Source organism: Paramisgurnus dabryanus, chromosome 12, assembly GCF_030506205.2.
Source record: "Paramisgurnus dabryanus chromosome 12, PD_genome_1.1, whole genome shotgun sequence".
Lineage (NCBI taxonomy): Eukaryota > Metazoa > Chordata > Actinopteri > Cypriniformes > Cobitidae > Paramisgurnus > Paramisgurnus dabryanus.
In genome coordinates this window covers 8,215,405-8,238,833 of record NC_133348.1, presented here as the reverse complement: position 1 = coordinate 8,238,833, position 23,429 = coordinate 8,215,405, and the positions used below count along the sequence as shown (strand labels likewise).

The following is a 23,429-nucleotide window of genomic DNA, read 5'->3' as shown; positions in this document are numbered from 1 at the left end:
TAAATAATTGTGTTGTTTTTCACTTGTATTGAAATTGTTATTTTTTTATCAAAACCTTTAAAACCCGTTTTCTTTTAGTCATGGAAGTAAAAAGCAGGCTTGTAATTGCTTTTAATGTATGGCTATCCAATATCATCAAAAAATTATTTACAAGCATGTAAGATAAGGTTTGTACTCTAAAAATACTTTATTTGTAATAAACAGGAGATAAAGAATTTACAAACGGCTCTCCTCACGTTTCAGCACTTTGGACAGCGTTTTTTTTTAGCAAAGAGTTTTTTTAAGCATTACTTAAAAATGTTTCTCATCTCACCATATCCACAGGTACAGAGTCATCATAGACAATAAATCCGTGAGGTAGCATTAAAAAAAAAACATTTAAAAACAGACGCATTTGTTTAAAGCAAAGCATTTATTTACTTAGCAGGCTGCAGGTGAAGCAGCTCTTTGCGCCTTCTAACGTCTCATAATCTGTCCTCATTTATGTCCAAGAGATTCAATAATAATCTTTTACATTCAATCCTTTAATCTTTCATATTTAAAAGCATTTTTGTGCTGCTGCGCATTATGTACCTTGTGATAAGCAAACCCGCGTTGTCCTCCCGTGTTTAGGCGCATTTTACTAATGCGCTCTTTAAATAACATAAAACACATTGCGCCATTGACTTTAGACTTTAGACCAGGTTTTTGTTGGTCAATGGCGTAGTCTATTTTAGTTGCCTCAAAATAGCAACGCGCCAACAATGCGCCTGAACACACCTCGTTTTCAGACCAGAACGCCCATGGGCGCAAAAGGGGGCGCAAATGCAATTGCTATTTAAACAACGCGGCGCTAAACGTGAAAATTAGGGTGGAAACTAGCGAAAGACACTTGCGTCGCGCATTGCGCTGCATTGCGCCGGGTGTAAGATAGAGCCCTAAATGTTTTACATGTGTTAGTAGTTATATGTTCAAGTCTTAGTACTGTGATTAATACTTAAATAGTGACTTTAGAACAGTAAGCTACCTTTATACCTAACTGTTGTCTGAAAGGTAATATGACTTCACATAAGATCTGATGTTAGGATTTTGTTAAGAGATATTTTGGTTTATTATGTTTATTGAACAGGTTTTATGAAAAGTATTATGCGTTAATACTTTAAGTACAATAAGAACGCAATTGCGAAAAGCATATGCAAGTTAGTAATGTTGACCAATAGTACTTGCTTGGGTAATATGTTGAAAAGTTATAAGTTGTGTTATGTCTTTAAGAAGGGAGATGTCTAAACAATACCGTTGCTATGTATACTTGACCTGTAGTGGTGAACCGGAAATAAAAGATTGAGTTCCTCCCCAGTGCTGGGTTGGTTGTGTATATGACAGTTCGAGGTCGGGGCAGGCAGAGAATCATAAACGGTAATCCAATCCAAAGTCAGGGGCAGCAGCAAACAACAGTAATCCAAAAGACAGTTTGAAATAAACAGCAGGAAAGCAAACACGAGAAAATACCAGGAAAATCCAGGACAGGGTTTAGATAAAGCCACGACTAGGCCTTAATTATATTTGGACATTTGTACTAAATGTACATGTATGGAATTAAACTGAATGTAGTCTCTCTGTGGATGGGGGCTGATCAGAGCTTGAGGCTCGCCCACCAACAGCCCAGAACGCAGAGAGAAACCAGCGTTTTGCAGCCACGTTTAAAACGAGGCATTGATCAATATGCTTGCGTGCGCTGGTTTCTCTCCGCGTTCTGGGCTGCTGGTGGGCGAGCCTCAAGCTCTGATCAGCCCCCATCCAGAGCATTTAAATTAAATGTGATTAATAGTGCATAATTTCACGCGCTTCCACGTTCAAGTGTCCACTTCCAAGGGTCTGTCATCAGATCTGTTAATGCCGTGCATTTGATATTGATGTATGCCAAGACATTTGAGAAATCACAACCGGATGGTGGTTTACGGCCATTTCCTGAGTATAGTATGTATGCTATGTATAGTGACTATATACACAGTTATGGTGACACAAATTTATTCAAAACGTGAAATAAGTGTCACGGCTAGTCCGTGTCATGTTTTGTGTATGTCTCCGCTTACGTCATCTGGACTATTCACAGACTGATTGCTCATCTCACCTGTTCCTTGTTTAGTCCTTGTGTATTTATACTGCTGTCTGTTTCACACTTGTCGCCGGTAGATTGTCATTGTAACCATGTCTGTTCCCTGTGTCACGTTTTGGATGTTCCCGTGTTTGTTACCTGTTACTCCTCGTGTTATTATTTCCAGTTTTATCATTAAATGTTATTTATTTTCCGAACTCTGCGTTTGCGTCCTGTCTCTCCTACCATGTCATGACAATAAGGTTTTGGATGTTGACCATCTCCAAGTCATTCACTCCCTGTGCAACTTCGTTCGCTTGATCATACCACCAGGTGTCACTGTGGCCTCAAAGCTTCAGCACTGGCACTCAGAGATTGATTTCTAAGTCTGAGGTGAAACACGCCCCCCTCATTAGTATACAGACAAAGAATTGAAGAAATAAATAAATGTAGAAATATGTAAATGTGGAAATAAATAAGTGTAGACATAAATACATATATACATAAATAATTCTAAAAAAATAAATGTACAAAAAATAAATGTGTAAATAAATTAATAAATAAATGTGTAAAAAAATACAATTATACATAAATAAATAAAAACCGGTATAAATACTCATTTATTTTAGTGTTTTACATTTCCTTGTATATATATTTATTTATGGATTTATTTATTTATGAATAAGGCAGAATAGGCTCTCCATAACTAGTAACTAACTACTTGAGTAGTTTTTTCATCTAATACTTTTTCACTCTTACTCAAATAAATAATTAGATTGTTACTCTTAATTGAGTAAATTATTGATAAGTACTTGTACTTTTACTTGAGTACAGATTTTGGGTACTCTACCCACCTCTGCCGCACACCCCTATGCCCTACGTTTTCTCATGCACTTCCTGATACGTAAATAGCCACAATATTATCTTCAACACCTCCATTTCTCCTTCATTGACCTTTAATTCAGAACACACAATTCAGTTTTTTTATTTTAATCTCACGAGTCACAATGTTTGTGTATCACTTAGTTACGTATACAGCTGGGGGAGGTTGAGACCTGACTGATCTGTATATATGAACACATCTGAGCTATATCACGTTCATTTACAAGTTAGATTGAATAGACATGTACTGTTTTTATGTTCATGTTTCTTTATATATTTGCCTTAACCATGTTGTAATTTCTAAAATTATTTTGTTTCAGCTTTGGGTTGTAATTGTCTACCTGTTAACTAAGTCCTTTAAGACGCAATGTCTTTCAATGAGACTGAGAATATTCTCCTGTGTTATCCTTTACATCCAGACTCTTGTCCTAGAGCTCATCGACTCAGTGTAGTTAAAGGGCCAATGTACGCTTTCATTTCACTCATAATCCTCATGACAGTTTTTGGGAATCTGCTGATCATCATCTCCATCTCTCACTTCAAACAGCTTCAGTCTCCAACTCATCTGATCGTTCAGTCATTGGCTGTGTGTGACTTTCTGCAGGGTTCACTGGTGATGCCCTACAGTATGGTGCGATCTGTCGAGGGTTGCTGGTATTTTGGAGATGTAATTTGTAAAGTTTATTGTAGTTTGGACACGACCTTCAGTATCTCATCTTTAATACATCTTAGTTTAATATCTATTGATAGATACTGGGCCATCTGTGACCCTCTGAAGTACAAAATGAGGATCACAAACAACACTGTGACTGTATTTATCACCCTTACATGGATCTTTTCATTTCTGTACAGCTTTAGCATTGTGTTTTCAGGGGTGTTTGCTGTTGGTATGGAAGCTCTTATATTACAGATGTCTTGTTTTGGTGGCTGTGCTGTCTTTTTTAACAAAGAATGGGGACTAACTAGTGTAATTTTAGTATTTATTATTCCAGGAACTATAATGAGCTCTCTTTATATCATCATATTCAGTGTTGTGAAAAAACACGCAAAGGTTTTGTCAGAGAAAGTGTCTGTGACCACCACAGGTGTTAAGAGTCAAAGCTCTGCACACAGAGAAAGAAAAGCAGCTAAAACTCTGGCTCTTGTTATGGGCGTTTTCTTTCTCTGCTGGCTGCCTTCATGTATTGCTGCTGCTGTCGACCCTTTCCTTCATTTTGTGATCCCAGCTGATGTTTATGAGGCTTTATTTTGGTTTGCATATTTTAACTCAGCTTGTAATCCTTTGATTTATGGATTTTTTTATCCTCGCTTTCAGAAGGCCTTTAAGACTCTCATATTCACTTATATCTGTGGATTCAAGGATTCACATACTCTGACATTTGAATGAATACAGTTTCTAAAGATAAATAATACCCAGTGACTGAATAAATGTTGTGAAGCTTGTAGTGATGATTTCAGAGATATTTAATTCCTTTATCATTCTCTTGTTTTGTTGATCCACATGCTATAATTTATGCTTATTTGACATTACGTTCAGTCCTTCACTACTCCCTTCTGGAGGAATGATCCGCCACATCTCTCATTGCAATAAAAAACAACCAAAAACTAATTTTTTCCAAATATACTTGACAAATTGATACTGACTGTAGACACACCTCTTCTATCTATAAATTATCTTCGGAATTGTAAAAATTTGTAACTTGTAACTCCTTATGACAAATCTCTTGATTGTTTCCTTTATAAGTTGCTTTGGATAAAAGCGTTTACTAAATGTAAATATAAGTAGTAAAGTTATTTTACAGTTTCAGCACATAGTAAGCCAATTAGTAAATAAGGATTCATCTGATATGAGATCTGTACAAAAATGAATAAAATGTATTCATAAAGGATCTTCATAAATCCATTTGTTTGGAGAAAAATTTTAACGAAAGAACGGCTTCATTATCTAACAGCAAACTATATTTCATATGTACAGGACTATGGGAAGATGATATATAATACCGCTATGGGGTGGTTTCCAGGACAGGGTTTAGAAAAATCCAGGACTAGGCCTTAATTATATTTGGACATTTACGTAGTTTTTACAAAAGTACCTTACAAATAAACAACACTCGTGTACATCTTGAGACAAAACAATGGCACTGATATATTTTAATGATGTTTTAGTGCAAGCTGCTTTAGTTAAGACAGCTTAAACAAGCATTTATTGGACTAAACTTAATCCCATATGTTTAACAGTCTGTATAATTTTAAATTGATTTAATTTTTCTTCTTCCTTTATTACTTTACACCAGGGCTATTCAAATCTTGCCCTGGAGGGCCGGAGCACTACAGAGCTTAGGTCCAGCCCTAATCAGACTTACCCACCTGTGATTGTGAAGTAATCATGAAGACCTTGATTAGCTTGCTCAGGTGTGTTTGATCAGGGTTGGAGCTAAACTCTGCAGTGCTCTGGCCCTTCAGGGTACGATTTGAATAGCCCTGCTTTACGCCATTCTGGCATCTACGGCTATATTCATGGCAAGAACCAGTTAATTCATACACAAGTTTTATTCAGACAAATTGATCCATACACAGGTTGGGGGAGGGACAATTAGTCATCTCCAATTTGCCTAATTTACATTTTTTTTGGCCTGTGGGAGGAAACCGGAGTTTCCGGAGTAAACCCATACTAACATAGGGATAACATGCAAACTCCACACAAAAAGGCCACCTGCGCTAGCCGGGGCTCAAACCCAGGACCTTCTTGCTGTGAGGCAACAGTGCCACCCAAATTGATTTACCTCACTGGATTAACCCTCTGGGGTCTAAGGGGTTTTTAGGGCCCTGGGGAAGTTTTGACATGCACTGACATTTGTGCTTTTTTCAGTTGCTTAAAAACATATTAATTGCAAAAGTCTTATAACACTGTGTTTAGCACAAACTGGGCTACAATATCATATAATCAACATGTATGTACATGTTTGTATTTTTTTAGAGAAAAATGTTTATGTGTTTTTTTTGAAAAAGCAAATTTTTTAAGTCACTGATATAAGTCCACAAAACTCATTCTAAACAAGTTTTCCCAAGACTTTTTAACTCTTTCCCCGCCAGCGTTTTTTAAAAAAAGTTGCCAGCCAGCGCCAGCATTTTTCATGATTTTCACAAAAGTTTAATGGCTTCCAGAAAATGTTCTTCTTTAAATATATAAACAAACAATATATAAGATGAAAGAACAGACCCTCTGCTTTCAAAAAAAAAAAAAAACGTTTCATCCTACCTTCATTAGTTCTCTTGTAATCACCTCTCAAACATGGGTATGTTTCTTCAAAAACACCCAATTTTGAGCAAAAAGCTGAGATAATTCAATTTTTGAGAAGGACTTTTGATAGAGATCAGATGCAGAGCGATCTTTAAAAACATACACAGAGTTCTTTCTCTTTCACGTGACGCTACTTCCGGGTTGTATAAATTGCGGATGTGTGTCACCTGGTGGATAATAGCAGTATTGCGGAAAGACAGAAAATCTCGTCATTGGCGGGGAAGCGTTTTCTCTTAATTGACGAGATATCTCGTCAATGGCGGCGAAAGAGTTAAAACAGGATCTAGTAGTCTAGTTTTTTCTTCAAAATGATATGAAAATCATTTGGCCTACTCATTCACATAAAACAATATATTGATTTACAATTTCTAAGACACTTTTGCCTGGGAAAGGCTGTATGTGTGGAGGTGGGAAAGCTCCTGAATAATCTATGATTGACAGCTGGAGAACAAAAGAGTTGCATAATGAGCCACATAATGAGCCTTGTAGGAATGTTCAACAGGAATGTAACTTTCTCTGTAGTAAAACCATTATAAGGTTTACTTGGGAATTTATTAAAAAAAAAATTCAATAGAATGTAAACACACACACATATACATATATTTTGAAATATTTTCTATTAATTTCACAAGTATACCTTTAAAAACCATAGTAAAGGGTACTGTTTGGCCATCGTAATGAACACAGGGTTAGTGTTTGGTTGGCCAGCGAGAGGTTTACTTTTGTGCAGTAAAAAGCTCAAAAGAACAGCCTATCATTGTCTGGACTCTTGTTTGTGTTTTTGTTCACTTCAATGCCGCGGGGGTGTGGCGATCTCATCTCATTACAGATAAACAGGTTACTGGAGAAATACGGTACCTCTCCTCCTTCTCATACAGTTTACACCGAATGACAATATTTGTTTTCGATCTCACTTACATAATTTAAAAGCTGACATGCCAAGCATTATGTAGACATTTATCTTTTGTTTCTATGACAAGTATTTGTTAAGTTACAGTTAATTTTTCTGATGTGTTTCTGAAAGGACTTCACTGAGGGAGAGAGAACAAAACGCGAATTATGTTTATTTTCTTAATTTTGCGAAAAGCACAACATTCTGTTTTTATTGGGACTGGACAGAAAAAAACTAGACACTTTAATGTTTTAAATGATGTATAAATCATATCTGTATGCCCAAAATCAGCAGAGCAATCTAAGTCTCTTTGCAGAGTTATTGAAAAATAAAGAGTTTGCGGCGCCCGTGCCGCAGTCGACCCCAGAGTGTTAACTGAGACAATTTCTAGACAAAGGCCACAAGAGATTTTAGAAATTATGTGAATAATTTGATATTTCAAAATGTTTGTGCTGGCGGGGAAAGAGATAAATAACAAAAATATTGTACCATTAACTTTACTTCAGACCAGTTTTTAATTGGGCAATGGTGTACATGTTATGTAAATTGCCACCATATGATCTTTAACTCCTCCATTACACCTCCATTGACCTTTAATTCAGGACACACAGTTCAGTTTTTCGTTGTAATCTCACGAGTCACAATGTTTGTGTATCAGTTAGTTACGTATACAGCTGGGGGAGGTTGAGACCTGACCTGATCTGTATATATGAACACATCTGAGCTATATCAAATTCATTTAGGATGTTAGATTGAATAAGCATGTACTGTAATTATGTTTCTTTATATATTTGCCTTAACCATGTTGTAATATCTAAACAAATTTTTTTTACATTTTGGGTTATAATATCTGTCTGTTTACATTTACAAAGGAAGTCCTTTAAGACGCAATGTCTTTCAATGAGACTGAGAATATTCTCCTGTGTTATCCTTCACATCCAAACTCTTGTCCTAGAGCTCAACGTTTTACTGTTGTTAAAGTGGCAATATACGCTATTATTTCACTCATGATCCTCATGACAATTTTTGGGAATTTGCTGATCATCATCTCCATCTCTCACTTCAAACAGCTTCAGTCTCCAACTCATCTGATCGTTCAGTCATTGGCTGTGTGTGACTGTCTGCTGGGTTCACTGGTGATGCCCTATGGTATGGTGCGATCTGTCGAGGGCTGCTGGTTTTTGGGAGATGTTATTTGTAAAGTTCATTCTAGTTTGGACTTGACCTTCTGTTACTCTTCTTTAATACATCTTAGTTTAATATCTATTGATAGATACTGGGCCATCTGTGACCCTCTGAAGTACAGAATGAGGGTCACAATTAACAATGTGACTGTATTTATCACCCTTACATGGATCTTTTCATTTGTGTACAGCTTTAGCATTGTGTTTTCAGGTGTGAATGCTGTTGGTATTGAAGGTTATGTATTACAGATGTCTTGTTTTGGTGGCTGTGCTGTGTTTTTTAACAAGGAATGGGGACTAATTTGTGTAATCTTGGCATTTATTATTCCAGGAACAATAATGAGCGCTTTGTATATCATCATATTCAATGTTGTGAAAAAACACGCAAAGGTTTTGTCAGAGAAAGTGTCTGTGACCACCACAGGTGTTAACAGTCAAAGCTCTGCACACAGAGAAAGAAAAGCAGCTAAAACTCTGGCTCTTGTTATGGGCGTTTTCTTTATCTGCTGGCTGCCTTTAGCTCTTGCCACTGCTGTCGACCCTTTCCTTAATTTTGTGACCCCAGCTGATGTTTTTGAGGCTTTACTTTGGCTTTCATATTTTAACTCTGCTTGTAATCCTTTGATCTATGGATTTTTCTATCCTTGTTTTCAGAAGGCCTTTAAGACTCTCATATTCACTTATATATGTGGATTCAAACATTCACATACTCTGACATTTGAATGAATACAGTTTCTGTAGATAAATAATAACCAGTGACTGAATACATGTAAAGCTAGTTGATTTCAGAGATATTTAATTCCTCTATCATTCTCTTTATGTAGTTTCACATGCTATAGTTTATGTATGATTAAATCTTTTGATTTTTTGAAATTATTAAAAACATACAGTAAATATATATATAAAAAAAACAATCATCCAGGCCTGTGATAATATCAATGGGAACATCATACATTTTAGATAATTCATTATAATAAACAGCAGAGGTCAACAACACATTGAGCAAAAAGTGCCATACAGTTTTAGATCTGAGATGTATATGGCAAATATATTTTTTAATTGTCTTTAAATGTCCTGACTTCAATAGTCTGTATCTTTTGTGATATGAGATATTTGAACCCAAGATGATGTTTAAGACAAAAGAATTCAGAAAAAAATGAAAACTGTTTAATCATACATGAATAAAGTCAATTTAAACAAGTATTTAGTCTTGGACTAAATTTAAGCCCTGTCCGGGAAACCTCCCCTATATGTTTAACAGTTAGTGTAATTTTTAAATTGGTTTAATTTACTGGATCAAAATGATCTCTTCAAAATAAAGAAATTTCTAAAGAGACTTTAGTTCCTTTCCACATATATTTTTGCATACTGTAGGTGACGCTATGATATTGATTCAATTTCATGATTGATGTCATCAAAAATTGCTCACCATTATCCCTGTAAAAACTGACATTGGTGAAACCAAAAAATTGCATATTATATAAAGTATATCAACTTTTGTTGTGATATGTTGTGACATGCAACAGATTTTCCACCAGTTCTTTTTAAAAATATTCAGTATTATTTTGCAATTTATGATTAAAGTTTGTAACAGCCACTTTCAACGTTTTTTAATAAAATCTTTGGGCCCTATTTTATGGATCTAAGTGCATGGTATAAAGCATGCAGTGCAAGTGCGCTTAGGTCATGTCCAAATCCACTTGTTTAACATAGTGGTGTTTTCTTCAACGATGACGATAACGAAATGATTTTGTTGACGCACCTATTTTTTATGACGCTAACGCGACGATGACTAGCTAAAAATGTCTCTAAGGTGATGAAAACATGAAGTGACGCTTCAATGTGCAATAAAACAATAAAATTTGTAAGCGGATACTGTAAATGTAGGAAGAAGACCCCCAGTTTAAATGTGGTGTGTGTTAATATTACCGGCATCTAGTGGTGAGATTGTGAACTGCAACCAACAGCTCACCCCTGATTTTCAAGACGCATATGGTAGCCGCCACAGGACAAACATGTCATAGTCTAAGACAACATAGGGACGAAACTAACTCTATAGATCAGTTTGTCCGTTTAAGGCTACTGTAGAATCATGACGGCGAATTCTTGTTAGATTAAACAGCTCATTCTAAGGTAATAAAAACAATACAGTTCGGCATGTAAGGTCTTTGATATAGCTAACATGCGACCTTTCGACATGTTTACTTAAGGTGGACTGGGGAGGTAAAGCTCTTATCATACTCCCTAAGGTTCTATTGAAGCGTTCTGTGATCCTGTTTCCCATTGGGTGATGAGGAGTTGTGTGCGATTTCTTGACACCAGACATATTCAAGAACTCCTTCATATAAGGCAGGGTATCTCATTTGATCCAGAAACATTTTTAGTTATGCTGGTTAAAAGTCTCCTCACATCCTGATAGCAATCATGTTAACACTCTGGGGTCGACGGTGGCGCGGGCGCCGCAAACTCTTTATTTTTCAATCACTCCGCAAAGAGACTTAAATTACTCTGCTGATTTTTGACATACAGATATGATTTATACATAATTTAAAACGTTAAAGTGTCTAGTTTTTTTCTGTCCACTCCCAATAAAAACAGAATGTTGTGCTTTTCGCAAAATTAAGAAAATAAACATGATGCACGTTCTGTTCTCTCTCCCTCAGGGAAGTCCTTTCAGAAACGCGTCAGAAAAATAAACTGTAACTTAACAAATACTTGTCGTAGAAACAAAAGATAAATGTCTACATAATGCTTGGAATGTCTCCTTTTAAATGATGTAAGTGATATTGAAAACAGATATTGTCATTCGGTGTAAACTGTATGAGAAGGAGGAGAAGTACCATATTTCGCCAGTTACCTCATTATCTGTAATGAGATCGGATCGCCACACCCCCGCGCCATTGAAGTGAACGAGCAGAAATATCCATATGCATAACTCGTGCCTCCTGCAGTCAATGGATACGCAATCCACAATCCAGTCCTTCCATTCCTTGTTGTTCCATCCGATTGCACCAAACATGACATCTAAATCCTTATTTACTTGCGTATGTGTGTCAGTATCTCCAGACGCGAGTGTTTTCTTTGTTCTTCCGTCAAACAGTTCACGCGATTGAAACGCACATACACAAACACGCGAGTCAGGAAACTCGACGCGCTTTTTGGTATTCTTATAAAATACGCGATTGCAAACAGTACAATCCTTATTTAGTTGCGTCTAAGCATATATCTCCGCACAGCAAGTTTATTAAACACAGGATCACTTGCATGTGCACACATTCACTGCTTTCATGATCATCACGTGAGGTAATGGGGGCGGCTGTAAACAAACATTGATAAGTTTATCACGCGTGTCCCTGGTTGTGTTTCTACTATAATGATTACAAAAACACAAATACGATTCCAGACAACGATAGGCAGTTGTTCTTTTGAGCTTTTTACTGCACAAAAGTAAACCTCTCGCTGGCCAACCAAACACTAACCCTGTGTTGAAGTGTGTTCATTTTACGATGGCCAAACAGTATCTTTACCATGATTAGGCTACTATGGTTTTTAAAAGGTAACTTATACTTGTGAAATTAATAGAAAATATTTCAATATAAATATATATAATGTGTGTGTGTGTGTGTATTTACATTATATTGAAAAGTAAACCTTATCATGGTTTTACTACAGAGAAAGTTACATTCCTGTTGAACATCCCCACAAGGCTCATTATGTGGCTCATTATTCAACTCTTTTGTCTCTCAGCTGTCTATCACTGATTATTCAGGAGCTTTCCCGCCTCCATGCATACAGCCTTTCCCAAGCAAAAGTGTCTTAGAAATTGTAAATCAATATCTTGCTTTATGTGATTGAGTAGGCCATATAATTTTCACATAATTTTGAAGAAAAAACTCTAGACTACTAGATCCAGTTTGGAAAGTCTTGGGAAAACATGTTTAGAATGAGTTTTGTGGAGTTATATCAGTGCCTTAAAAATTTTGCTTTTTCAAAAACCACGCATAAACATTTTTCTCTCAAAAATACAAACATGTACATACATGTTGATTATATGATATTGTAGCCCAGTTTGTGATGAACACAGTGTTATGAGACTTTTGCCATTAATATGTTTTTAAGCAACTGAAAAAAGCACAAATGTCAGTGCATATCAAAACTTCCCCAGGCCCCTAAAAACCCCTTAGACCCCAGAGGGTTAAGTTGTTTAAATGTATTTGTAGAAATTGTTGTCATCTGTGAAAGGCGTAGGACCAAAAAATGTTCAACCAATCATAGATCTCGGTCCGAACGGATGTTGGCTTTTTGGTCCCTCATCCGTAAGTGTAATTTGAATGTCCACGCAGACATCATACGTCATTGACGCGTTCACATGCTCTCACCTCCCGTCTGTAAACAGGGAGAATGGCAAACTTTTCTGCTGAATTGACAACCTGCACAGGAGCCACAAAACGAAAGACATGTTTTATAACAACACAAAAACTGCCTGGATCAGCAAAAAGCAAAAACCCAAATTAACATCGGTAACTTTACTGCTTTACCACAAGATGAAAACAGCTGCAGGAGGCAAAGGGTCTGAAAGGATTGTTGCACTGTTTATTTTGGTAAGGTAGGTATGTTTGTATTGAGATGGATTATATTCTATTTTGATGAAACATTGTGTTATTTAAGAAATTTGTGTTCGTTTTACGGATTAGTGTAACGATAAAGTTACTACATCTACACAACCGAAAGTATGCTTTAACTAATTCTGATGTAAACTAGTTGTTTATGTTGGTTATTTTGGTAATGTTATTCACTTTGTACTGCAAAGTTTTCTCACTGGTGAATGAGAAATGAGATGTGACTGTCTGATCTGCGCGTGTTCATGTGTTTTGAAAGAGGCGTGACTTTGGATGACAGGTGTGACGATTTGAATGGAGGGTGGAGGTTGAAGCTGAAGGAAGCTAGCTTAGCAACACAACGTTGTTCACAAGCATCGAGTCTTGGCTTGGTGAGTATGTATGTGAGGGGATTATTATACATCCAAGCTATAAAATGACGCCCCTTCAACCAATAATGGAACTTGTCACATATCGCCCATTTAAGTGCAAGGAATTCTAGCCTGTGAGCTGGGTAATTCATTTGAGAGTGTAATAACATCTTGCTAGCAAATGCAACCACCTTGGCCAAAGTGCCACCCTCTGCGATCTAGGAAAGAACAGCACCCAATCCATGAGGCATCAACAGCTAGTATGAAATCACGTTCAAAGTTTGGGTGAGCCAACGTTACACTTGAGAGAAGATCCTCTTTCAAAGAGTCAAACGCTCTCTGACATTTATCTGTCCAGTCTGTCGGTAAGAGTTTTACACAAACAGCTTTCGAATTGAGCTTTCTCCTCCTGCCTTTAGAGCTCTTTGTTTCTGTTTTAGAGATAAGCTCCAACAAAGGCTTGGCTTTTGCAGAACATCTCTCTATAAAATGTTTGTGGTATAATACCATGCCTAAGAATGATCAGATTTTTCTATGGCATAGAGTGATACCATCAGAATCAATCAAGTCAACTGCTTTAACATTTTTAATGGCCTTTATCTGCCCAGGGTCTGTCTTGACACCATCTTCGCAAATTACATGGCCAAGAAATTGAACGGACTTTCTCAAAATATGAGAATCATCAAGATAACACAATAAACTTGTAAAATTCTTCTCACCAAAGATCGACATCATCATACGCATGAATGTAGCTGGGCTATTGCAGAGACCCTGTGGCATCCTGTTGTATTCATGCAATCCGAATGGAGACGAGAAAGCAGTGTATTTTCTATCGTCCTCATGCATAGGAACATTATAGAAGCCTGAGGTAAGGTCCATATTCGAGATGAAAGCATTCCCTCAAAGAGCAGCTAAGGTGTCTGACTGGTGTTGTAGAGGATGGGCGTCTTTCACTGTTCACCGTTCAGCCATTGAAAGTCGGTGCAGATCCTCAGATCACCATTTTTTTCCACACCAGAACAAGAGAAGCATCCTCACTACTTGATTTTCTGATAAGCTAGGCTTCACCACAATCCATCTTATTCCTTAAAAATATGGATTTGTATTTCCTGATAAGATGGAGTAATTTCTTTTCCTAAGATGTAGACACTTCACACACTGACAGATTTGGGTCTCTCAAACCCAAGTCATTCACGATTTGCATCATCTCATCCTCAGATTTCTGAGGGCCATACTCATGCTGAAAGTGTTGAACTTTAGACTTAATGCACTCGCATTCTGGGAGATCTTCTACAGCAACGCATTAAGAAACATCTGCGATCTCTGCATTTCTTCTTAATGTCAACACACTGTTAGTGGGATTTATAACTTTCACAGGTATCCATCCATCGCTCCATAAAGGTGTAATGACTCAGCCTACCATTGTCTGTTTAGGGCCACATTTGAGTTGGGTAGGTTCCAAAAACATTGTGCTTCCCACAGACATTGCACTGTTGACAGGAAGCTTGCCCCACACAAGATGTTCACTCTGTGGTTGAAGTGTCACACTGTGCTTGAGCTTAACAGTTTCTACTTTATCAGGCACATGATCACCCCTCCATCTCTGTGTGTTGGAGAGTAAGGAAATGAACTCTAAACCCTCACTCTTGCCTTAACCACTTGGTAGTGAGACCAATTTCCAGTAGTCATCCGTGTTTTTTAGAAAAGACAGCAGGCTTATGATGGCTTTACTGCCCTAGATCATCTCATCTACCTGGCCTGGAATGACCAGCATAGGTGTTATCATTTTACATCCATAAACACAGACAGACAGATCATACATCGCCGTTGGTGTGACTTAATGACCACCACATCCAATAATCACAAAATCATCGGCAGGACACTTTGGCAACGTAGAAAGACTCTCCAACAATCTTGCTTCACTTGCCTCACTTAGAGTGTAGGCCATTTAACCGCTGTCAAGTAATCCAGTGAAAGATGGGCCATTTTCAACAGAAACAGTAGTGTAAAATACTGAATTGGCTCAAGGGACTCTTTGTATTCCTTGAAAAATGGCGGTTTTATCAGGTGAAACACAGGGTTTGTACTGCTCATAAACTGACTCATAATCTTGTGTTACAAAGATGGAAGGGTCATCAACCTGGTCTGTACTAACCTTCCTAACGCACAGACCTGTTAGTTTTCCTGGGTGGGCTGTGGTGGTTGTAGTCTTCTCCTAGGGCAAAATGCCTGAAACGACCTGGAGACTGACACTGAAAACACAGTCTGTGCTCACGGCAATGTGTTAAGGCAGAGTGAGCAGCATCACTGTAGATAGCACACGGCAAAGCATCCAAACCTTCAATCCTAGGTAGTCTGTTATATGGCTGGTGTTTAGGATGACATGGAGGACGCTTAGTACTGGTCAGCAGGACTTTCTCAAGCATGTCAATTACCTTTTCAAGAGCAGAGAAATCTGTGCTTTTTTTGTTGTTGTTCAGACACTGTGTGAATGGGCAACGGAAATGTGTTAACATCAATAAAGTTGACCGAAACTTTTTGACGTTAGCTGCAATGCACTGTACTAGTGGAGTACAGCCTGTACTTCATGTGCTGACCACTTGTCAATCAGTTTGGACCTGAAAGTTAAGGCTAAGTCTTTACTCGGCAGTGTCTGATAAACATGTGCACTATTTCCACACTGAGCTTGTCAAGTGTTTTAGCTTGCTCTCGGAGGCATTCTGAAGCAACATCTGCAGCTTTGTTTAGTCTCAGCCAGTAGTTGTATCCTCCTCCTCCGGCAACGTAGTGTAAAAATCAGCAAGAGGGACAGGAGGGTAATGATAAACAGCTAAAGCTAAAATGTTTACATAGCAGGCTCAATACAGAATTTGGGAAGACAGTAGAGGAGGAATCACAATTCCTGACCCAGAATTTGACTACATCTTTTGCTCTACTACACAGGTGTACAAGGATTTCTTTTACATTTTGTCAAATGTCCTCATCAGATCTTCCCATTCTTCAATCTCAATTTTGTCAGAACCCTCCCCTTTGATTAAAGGAGGCTCCTTGACTTTCCTGTGATGGATCACTTTTTTGCAGTGTCTGAAAAGCTAGTAGCCTTATTATCGTCAGGGTATTGTCTACGTGTTATGTCAGTGCTATAAGGACTAAGATGAAATATAATGTTGTCCGCTAACTGCTGACCAATGGGATGGACAATTTAACTCATTTGCCCTAACATATTAAGCACACCATGTTCAGCATTAGGTGTTGACGTGATCACCTCACTAGGCTTATGATTGACATTTGACTGCATGTCCGCTGCATCACACTCTAAGCACTCAGTGCACACCCTTCTGGCAATGCTAGGTCTACTACCACTATTGGGGGTGTCCATTAAAAAGGTAATTGACACATCTAAAACCCCTCTGCCTCTACCCACTGGACTAGGAGTAAACTGGTCAGGCAAATATCTATTGCGCTTACTCATTATGGGCAGTAAAATGTGCTACAAGTGTACATACACAAATAAAAACTCAATATTAAGTGAAAAGTCCCATGAACTGAATCAGTTAAATCAATGAAAAGTCACATGAACTGAATCAATTAATTAAGAACACATTGAAATAAGGCAAACAGGATGGAGAATTAAAATCACTTCTGCATAAAACAAAGACAACGCACAAATCCATTACGATAAGGCCTCGTAGTACAAACTAAAAATAACCTGATATAAAACATCACATTCGATGCCAAACACATATCAACAGTTTTACATTTGGTTCATTGCAGGATAAATCAACAATAAAGCAGTTAGTTATGTAAGGGATAATGTAGAGGCAGCTGGTAGTTATCGAGAAATAAGCCCCGACAGTGTGATCTTGTATCACACTGAAGGGGCTTATTTCCCGATAACTACCGGCTGCCTCTACATTATCCCGCTTTGCACAGTTGCATAAAATGATCGTAATACCTTATTAAGATCCTCTGCTTCATACTTGTGTCACAAGGTGACGTTTTGCGTAGGGCAGAACCGAAGGTAGGAGGGACGAGTTCCGCCCGGAAGAAGCAAAAGCACCGGAACTTCCGGGTTTTCCCCCGAAGCCAAATCAGCCCGTATTAGACACAGGTGGGGTTAATAAACGTAGCGATCACCGATAGGACATTGAAGAGGAGGAGCTAGATATATAAGGAGCCCCGAAATCACAAACTGTGTGCTTCTTTGTTGTGCCGGTGTTGGCGTGCTGTTGCTGCGTTTTGGCTGTGTTCTAGGCTGGGGTGCGACGAAATCATTCCCTTTGGGAAGAAAGAAGCGGAAGAAGGTAAATGCTTACTGCAAGGAGGATTTTCTGTTGAGGATAACTGGGCGAAGAAGGACAAACAATACAGGCTTGCACGTGAGTAGTGTTGGAATACTGTATAAACATTGAGAAGAAGGAATTGTTTGGCCTGTGTTTGGAGTGTCAGTTTATAGCCCCGGCCCCACCAGAGAACGAAGCGTGGGTGAGCCGACAGAGGCTTAGGAAGACAAACCGGGAACCCATACGTACTCATCTATCACTCTCTCTTTGCGCTGGAAACCACGCCCGACAAGCCACACGTGAAACCGGGGACTAAGCTGCCTATATCCCTACCTCACGAAGAGTGTGTGTGTGTGATGCTGTGGGTGAGTCTTGATTTTCGATTTGTGTATTATCACTAAAGCTTGCAGTGCAGTGCTGTGCTTTCTTTTGGAGATACCCCAGGGATCCCGTGTGGGAGTGACAAAACGTTGTGCTAACCAACGCAAGTGGGGGAAATCAATTACCCGCAACACCAGTGTGACCCGTGGAGCCATCGCTGATCCTGAGTGAGGGCGGTGGTGAACTGTGTTGGAGATCTGCGTGAGTAACATATGAGTATTCCTTATTTGGGCCGTAGGCCCGTGTTGTGGGCAGCCTTTTTCATCACCATCTGTGTGCGGAGCCTCTTCAGAGAGTTCGCCCCTGCTCAGCATCCCTGGAACCAGTACAGGAAGAGTGAGAGCTAGGGAGGCGTCTGGCCCCGCACACCCTGTCTGTTATGGCCCTGTAAGTCCACCGCCCCCGGGAGAAGCGTTGGGTGAGTAAACCTGTGAAGAAACACGAAGAACCTCAGCCTGTGAGTCACGTATGTCTATGAATGCTAACTTACCTCTGCTTATAGCAAATCTGTGAGGGAAAACGCAAAGCCTCAGTCTGTGAGTCACGTATGTCTATGAATGCTAACTTACCTCTGCTTTTAACCTACCTCCGCTGTCCGTAACCCTGTGAAGAAACACAAAGAACCTCAGTCTGTGAGTCACGTATGTTTATGAATGCTAACTTACCTCTGCTTTCAGCAAACCTGTGAGGAAACAGAGAAGTTCCAGTCTGTGAGTCACGTATGTCCATGAACGAAGACTTGCCTCTGCTTTCAGCGAATCTGTGAGGAAACATGAAGAACCTCAGTCTGTGAGTCACGTACGTTTATGAATGCTAACTTACCTCTGCTTTCAGCAAACCTGTGAGGAAACACGAGAAGTTCCAGTCTGTGAGTCACGTATGTCCATGAACGAAGACTTGCCTCTGCTTTCAGCGAATCTGTGAGGAAACATGAAGAACCTCAGTCTGTGAGTCACGTATGTCTAAAATGCCAACTTACCTCTGTTTTCAGCAACCCTGTGAAGAAACACGAAGAACCTCAGTCAGTGAGTCACGTATGTCCATGAATGCTAACTTACCTCTGCTTATAGCAAACCTGTGAGGGAAGACACAAAGCCCCAGTCTGCGAGCCACGTATGCACTTGAATGAGAACTTACCTCTGATTTCAGTAACCCTGTGGAGAAACACGAAGAACCTCAGTCTGTGAGTCACGTACGTTTATGAATGCTAACTTACCTCTGCTTTCAGCAAACCTGTGAGGAAACACGAGAAGTTCCAGTCTGTGAGTCACGTATGTCCATGAAAGAAGACTTGCCTCTGCTTCCAGCGAATCTGTCAGGAAACACAAGAAGTCCCAGTCTGTGAGTCACATACGTCCATAGATGAGAACTTACCTCTGCTTTCAGTAAACCTGTGAGGAGAAGCAAGGAGTCCCAGAGTCCGGTGATCCCACCCCCGTGGTGCCTACTTACCCCTAGCTGCCGTACAGCCTCGACCCCGGCTCCAACGCGGCTTGGAAGAGAAACCTGTGGGCGAGAACAGAAAAACACTTTAGAGATACAGTCTCTACGAGTTAGCTGGCAAGTAGCTGAGAAACATCATGCTCATTATTCACTGCATCTCTTGTGTTCTGCCTCCAGGAGAAGGGGAGGGCGCCACGGACAGCAGAGAACCCTCAGACGGGAGTCCTACTCCCTTACGTCCTGGGAAATCCAGTCTGAAACCAGAGGGAGAGAGAACTGTTTTAAACTGCCTTTTCCCCTTTCCCCTTGCTTTTAAATATTTAATAAACCTGTATCTTAAACTTTAGTATACTTGTTTGTCTGGTCATTGGGGTGGTCTTGGGAACCTCCTCGAGGTGGAAACTAGGAAGGGGCGTGACCCTTTAACTATCTCGGGTCCGCTCCGACCTGTGACACTTGTCTGTCTCCATTTTTTCTGTTTTAGCCAGTCTTTCAGAAGTTTTAATGCCCATTCTGTATTTTTTTGTGTTGGCTTTGTAGCTGTCATGCTCTATTTTGTCAAGTTCAGTCTCAGTAAGCTCTCTGTGTCTTGTCGTTGTTTGTTCTTCTATCCACTGTTTAAATGTTTTGTTTTTTCCGTACATGTTAAAATTAATGTCAAAATGTTGTGGTTGTCCAGTTTTTGTCACAAGATGGCTCCAAACAGTAATCTTTATTGGCGCGGAGCGATTTAAATCGTACAAGTAGTACCGGCTATGCGTTATTACTTTGGAGCGGTTATTATTTGAAAAGAACGAACCTGCAAATGTCTCAACTGACCAATCAGAATCAAGCATTCCAGAGAGCCGTGTAATAAGTGTTTTTAATAATTTTAACGTTTAATTCTCCAGCTGCTGAAAATGTGCAACTTACCCACAGCATGTCTCATTATCTCTGCTGTGGGTGGTCCCCATCTCACGTGCTAAATGCCATAACTCAGAAGACAGATGGCGCTGTCCCCATTTATGCATCAATTTAACTTTTACACACCGTTACATATGCATACAAGATACAAATAGAAATGAATTGAAATAAAACATATTATAAAGGAACTGCTCATGGGAAATCGGTATGAAGTTTTGAAAAGTTATAACCAAAAATATGTGAATGATAAAATGAAAAAAAGCAATTTTTGTAGCCTTGCGCGTGGCTCCGCATCTGAAAATGACCGACCTCGAGGTGATTCCCTCCGAGAAGGCAAGCCAGTGATGTATCTCTTTGAACAATTCATGTAAAACAATGCATACTGTTTATCTGACACTCTTAAAGTAATGGAAACTTTGCCATGTAAAACACAAATTCTTTTTAATGTGATTTTTGGTATTTTTTTATTGAATTATTGTTGTACTTATGGTGTACTTATATTTGTAATGAATGTATGACTGGATGAGGAAAACAATACTAACCTTGAGATTTCTGTATTGTTTGTTTAGTAAAAAACATTAATAAAAAAGATGATAATGTTTAACAAAGACATATTTAAGAGATTGTTGTTTTATTCATGTTCTCATATTTATATATCAAGCTCTTATGTTACAAGTACCAGGGTTGTTCCAGGGAAGGACGACTTATATCCTCTTCTTTGTCTTGGTTTTGGAAACGATTGCTCAAGTTGCCCCTGGTCATTTCAAATAATAGTGCAACAGCAACTCAATCAGCAGAGGCTCGCGGTTTGGAGAAAAGCACACCCCTACATGTTTTATGTTCGTATACTAATATGTAAATAGCCACAATTATTTTTAACCCCACCATTAAACATCCATTGACCTTTAATTCAGAACACACAGTTAAGTTTTTTAATGTAATCTCATGAGTCACAATGTTTGTGTATCAGTTAGTTACGTATACAGCTGGGGAGGTTGAGACCTGACCTGAACTGTATATATGAACACATTTAAGCTATGTCACGTTCATTTAGGAAGTTAGATTGAATAAGCATGTACTGTATTTATGTTTCTTTTTATATTTGCCTGAACCATGTTGTAATTTCTCAAATTATTTTGTTTAAACTTTGGATTATAATTGTCTACCTGTTAACTAAGTCCTCTCAGGCACGATGTCTTCCAATGAGACTGAGAATATTCTCCTGTGTTATCCTTTACATCCAGACTCTTGTCCTAGAGCTCATCGACTCACTGTAGTTAAAGTGGCAATGTACGCTTTCATTTCACTCATAATCCTCATGACAGTTTTTGGGAATCTGCTGATCATCATCTCCATCTCTCACTTCAAACAGCTTCAGACTCCAACTCATCTGATCGTTCAGTCATTGGCTGTGTGTGACTGTCTGCTGGGTTCACTGGTGATGCCCTACAGTATGGTGCGATCTGTCGAGGGCTGCTGGTTTTTGGGAGATGTTATTTGTAAAGTGCATTTTAGTTTGGACTACACCCTTTGTATCGCCTCTATACTGCATCTTTGTTTAATATCTATTGATAGATACTGTGCCATATATTACCCTTTAAAATACAAAATGAGGATCACAAACAACAATGTGACTGTATGCATCACCTTTACATGGATCTTTTCATTTGTGTACTGCTTTTCTGTTGTGTTTTCAGGGGTGTTTGCTGTTGGTCTAGAAGCTCTTATATTACAGATGTCTTGTTTTGGTGGCTGTGTTTTGTTTTTTAACAAAGAATGGGGACTAACTTCTATTATCGTGTTTTTTATTATTCCAGGAACTATAATGAGCTCTCTGTATATCATCATATTCAATGTTGTGAAAAAACATGCAAAGGTTTTGTCAGAGAAAGTGTCCACAGGTGTTAACAGTCAAAGCTCTGCACACAGAGAAAGAAAAGCAGCTAAAACTCTGGCTCTTGTTATGGGCGTTTTCTTTATCTGCTGGCTGCCTTTTTCTATTGCTGCTGCTGTTGATCCTTTCCTTAATTTTGTGACCCCAGCTGATGTTTTTGAGGCTTTATTTTGGTTTGCATATTTTAACTCAGCTTGTAATCCTTTGATCTATGGATTTTTCTATCCTTGCTTTCAGAAGGCCTTTAAGACTCTCATATTCACTTATATCTGTGTATTCAATCATTCACATACTCTGACATTTGAATAAATACAGTTTCTAAAGATAAAAAATAAACAGTGACTGAATAAATGTTGTGAAGCTGATAGTGTTGATTTCTGAGATATTTAATTCCTCTATCATTCTCTTTATGTAGTTTCACATGCTATAGTTTATGTATGATACAATCTTTTGCTTGTTTGACGTTTTTGAAAACATACAGTACATTTTTGAGTCTACAAAACTCCAGGTCTGTACTGATCTCAGTGGGAACATCATACATATTAGATCAGTCATTTTAATAAACAGCAGAGGGTCTAACAACCCATTGAGCAAACTGTGCCAGAGAGTGTTAGATCTGAGATGTATACGGCAAATGTTTTTAACTTGTCTTTTAATGTCCTGACCTCAATAGTCTGTATCTTTTGTGATATGAGACATTTAAATCCAAGATGATGTTTAATACAAAAGCATTCAGAGGAAATGACAACTGTTTAATCATACATGAATAAAGTCATGATTCGAGTAATAGATGTTTCTGAATTAAAACCAAAGTGAATGTAACTTACTGGAAAGTTTTTCCAAGATATTTTCTTTAAATATTTCTAATTTTTTGTAATATTTGTCATTAATCCCATTCTCAAGGAAAAGTACTGTTGTGACACTGCCACACTGATGTTTTAACCGCTCAAATATATTGTGATTTTATGAATATTGGAGTTTTAAAAGGTTTTACATTTTGTACTTGCCATTTTATTCCATTGTATTTCTTAATTCCTATTTGTGTGTATGTATTTTATTTTATATGTGAGATATCACATGACAGGAAATAGAAAGTGCCAGTATAAGAGGAGGCAGCAATGAGCAGATTCGCTGCGTTCGAAAGCTCCTAAATGCTGCCTTCGGAGGCAGCATTCCAAGGCAATAAGGCATCAAGGCACATCCAAATCCAATGTTTGTTTACT

The 23,429-nt window shown here is 38.5% G+C and overlaps 1 protein-coding gene across 1 annotated transcript; it reads left to right on the top strand.

Moving 5' to 3' along the window:
• Positions 1-8,039: 8,039 nt before the first annotated feature.
• Positions 8,040-9,059, top strand: LOC135737893 (trace amine-associated receptor 4-like). The gene has a single exon (XM_065255756.1). The coding sequence runs from the start codon at positions 8,040-8,042 to the stop codon at positions 9,057-9,059; it is 1,020 nt and encodes a 339-aa protein (XP_065111828.1).
• The last annotated feature ends 14,370 nt before the right edge of the window (positions 9,060-23,429 follow it).

What these genes read in the sequence shown, in the direction of transcription:
- LOC135737893 (XM_065255756.1), top strand. Translation starts at nt 8,040, where the DNA reads ATGTCTTTCAATGAGACTGAGAATATTCTCCTGTGTTATCCTTCACAT.